At 36.2% G+C, this 1,860-nt stretch overlaps 1 protein-coding gene across 1 annotated transcript in view; it reads right to left on the reverse strand.

Moving 5' to 3' along the window:
* The window catches only part of LOC103132885 (granzyme K-like), a gene marked incomplete at its 5' end in the record, with an annotated part of 8,208 nt that extends 6,444 nt beyond the window's left edge, over positions 1-1,764 (reverse strand). The window contains one exon of the mRNA XM_016667638.1: positions 1,456-1,764. Within this exon, the coding sequence (XP_016523124.1) occupies positions 1,456-1,764 (309 nt within the window). The remainder of the gene's footprint in view (positions 1-1,455) is intronic.
* Between the last annotated feature and the right edge of the window lie 96 nt (positions 1,765-1,860).

Genomic DNA, 1,860 nt, shown 5'->3' on the forward strand with positions numbered 1-1,860 from the left:
CTATCTATCTATCTATCTATCTATCTATCTATCTATCTATCTATCTATCTATCTATCTATCTATCTATCTATAACACATTAAGTAAACTGCGTAACATAAATTCAGCAGAACTACTCAGTTTTTAACAAAACGTCATAATAATTCTACATGAGCCATCTCTGGAGTCATTTAACATTCTTCAACGGCATATTCACTGTGGCATGATCACTAAACTGTAATCATACTGCTAATCCTCATCTGTCTTCAAAATCATGACACATTTAGTATGTTCAACTGAAATTCATGAGCAAATTTTAGTTTATCTGTTGCAAAATAGTGACGGTGGGTGGTTCCAACATTGTGCTCAAGACATTCTCATGAACACAAGATCTCTTCTCTTCCACAAGATGGCCTGTCTGTGGAGACTTTGAGTTCTTGCTTCTTAATAGAGACACACAGATGGAGAATTTGATTGTGAGATTAAAGCTGTTTTTCTTTTTAAGAAATAATGATCCCAGAGGGTTTATGTAAGGAAACCTCAGATGTATGATCTGAGCTGACATGTAGCTTATCTGTTTATGCACCAAGTTTGACCGATAGCCAGTTTATTAAACTTAAGTGCCTGTGAACTAAACGGATTATATAAATATGAAACAGATCTTCATTAATGTGCATCTATGCAATGTACACAACAATGTAACACAAAACTAACATCTTGAAACTTTTCACAGCTTGAACTGAAAACAACATAATGTCTCCTTAGGGTCAAAGTAAAACTTTTTTCTTGGTTGCTAAAATATGACATTTTCCAGTTTTTCTGACCCACTTCTGTGTGGTAACAGTTCAGCAATCGTTGAATCCACTGACAATCTGTCTTGGACTCTCTCTGCGGATTTGAGATCAAATAATGTGTTATTAGCATGTGAGTACTCGGATGTATACTTATAGACAGAAAAATCAAAACTTGCCTTTTTTCACAATGTGATAAATACACCAAAATGAAGAGACCAACAGCCAGACTGAATAAATCCAAAACGATGAAATTTTTTTTTGAGTCTTATTAGACGTTGCTGTGGAAGAGAAAATATGCACATGAGAATAAATTTATTTTCATCCAAGGTACAGCATCTCTCACAGGTATCAATTCCTCTTGTATTTTATTTACTCTCAAGGCCTTGTCTAACTAATAAGCACATCTTTCAAAGCAAGAACAAGACTTTGAAATTAATGTACTGCTTTAGAACTCAAACAATGACAGAAAACAGGATATACCTAAACATTTACCTTAGATTACCAATGGGGGCCATTTTAGGAGGATGAATTTTTTATGCACTGAAATGTTTGATTGTAATGTGGCAAAATGTTCAAGGGGTATGAGTACTTTACAAGGCACTGCACTTTTAATTGTCTGAGCTGCAGATTTGCATAATTGACCTCCAACATCAATACTTTATTTCCCTTAAAATTCCTCCCACCTGTTTTAGCGTTGAACATTATAGGACTATCTTGAAGAATCCATTTCCTGCTGGTCCCATGGTCAAGATGAATAACAACAGCAGAAACGTATATGAAGTACTCTGTGGCTGCACTTAGGTTGGAGATGCTGATGCTCATAAGGGAGGAGCCATTGGTGTAGGAGTAGAACAGCGTCTCACAAATGAAGCTGCATATTGTCACATTGTAATAGTGAGAAGTCGTCTGCATCAGTGCAGAGATGTTCCAGCTTAGATTCACATGATCGATGTTCACAAAGTCCACAGACACTGACTGAGGGGAAACGGGCCCTGGAAGATTTAGATCAAGAATTCACTTCAATGGGAAGTGAAATCTTGTGAAGTAATTACAAGAAAATTTATACACACACACACACACACACACAC

Source organism: Poecilia formosa, unplaced genomic scaffold (assembly GCF_000485575.1).
Source record: "Poecilia formosa unplaced genomic scaffold, Poecilia_formosa-5.1.2 Scaffold1465, whole genome shotgun sequence".
Classification (NCBI taxonomy): Eukaryota; Metazoa; Chordata; class Actinopteri; order Cyprinodontiformes; family Poeciliidae; genus Poecilia; species Poecilia formosa.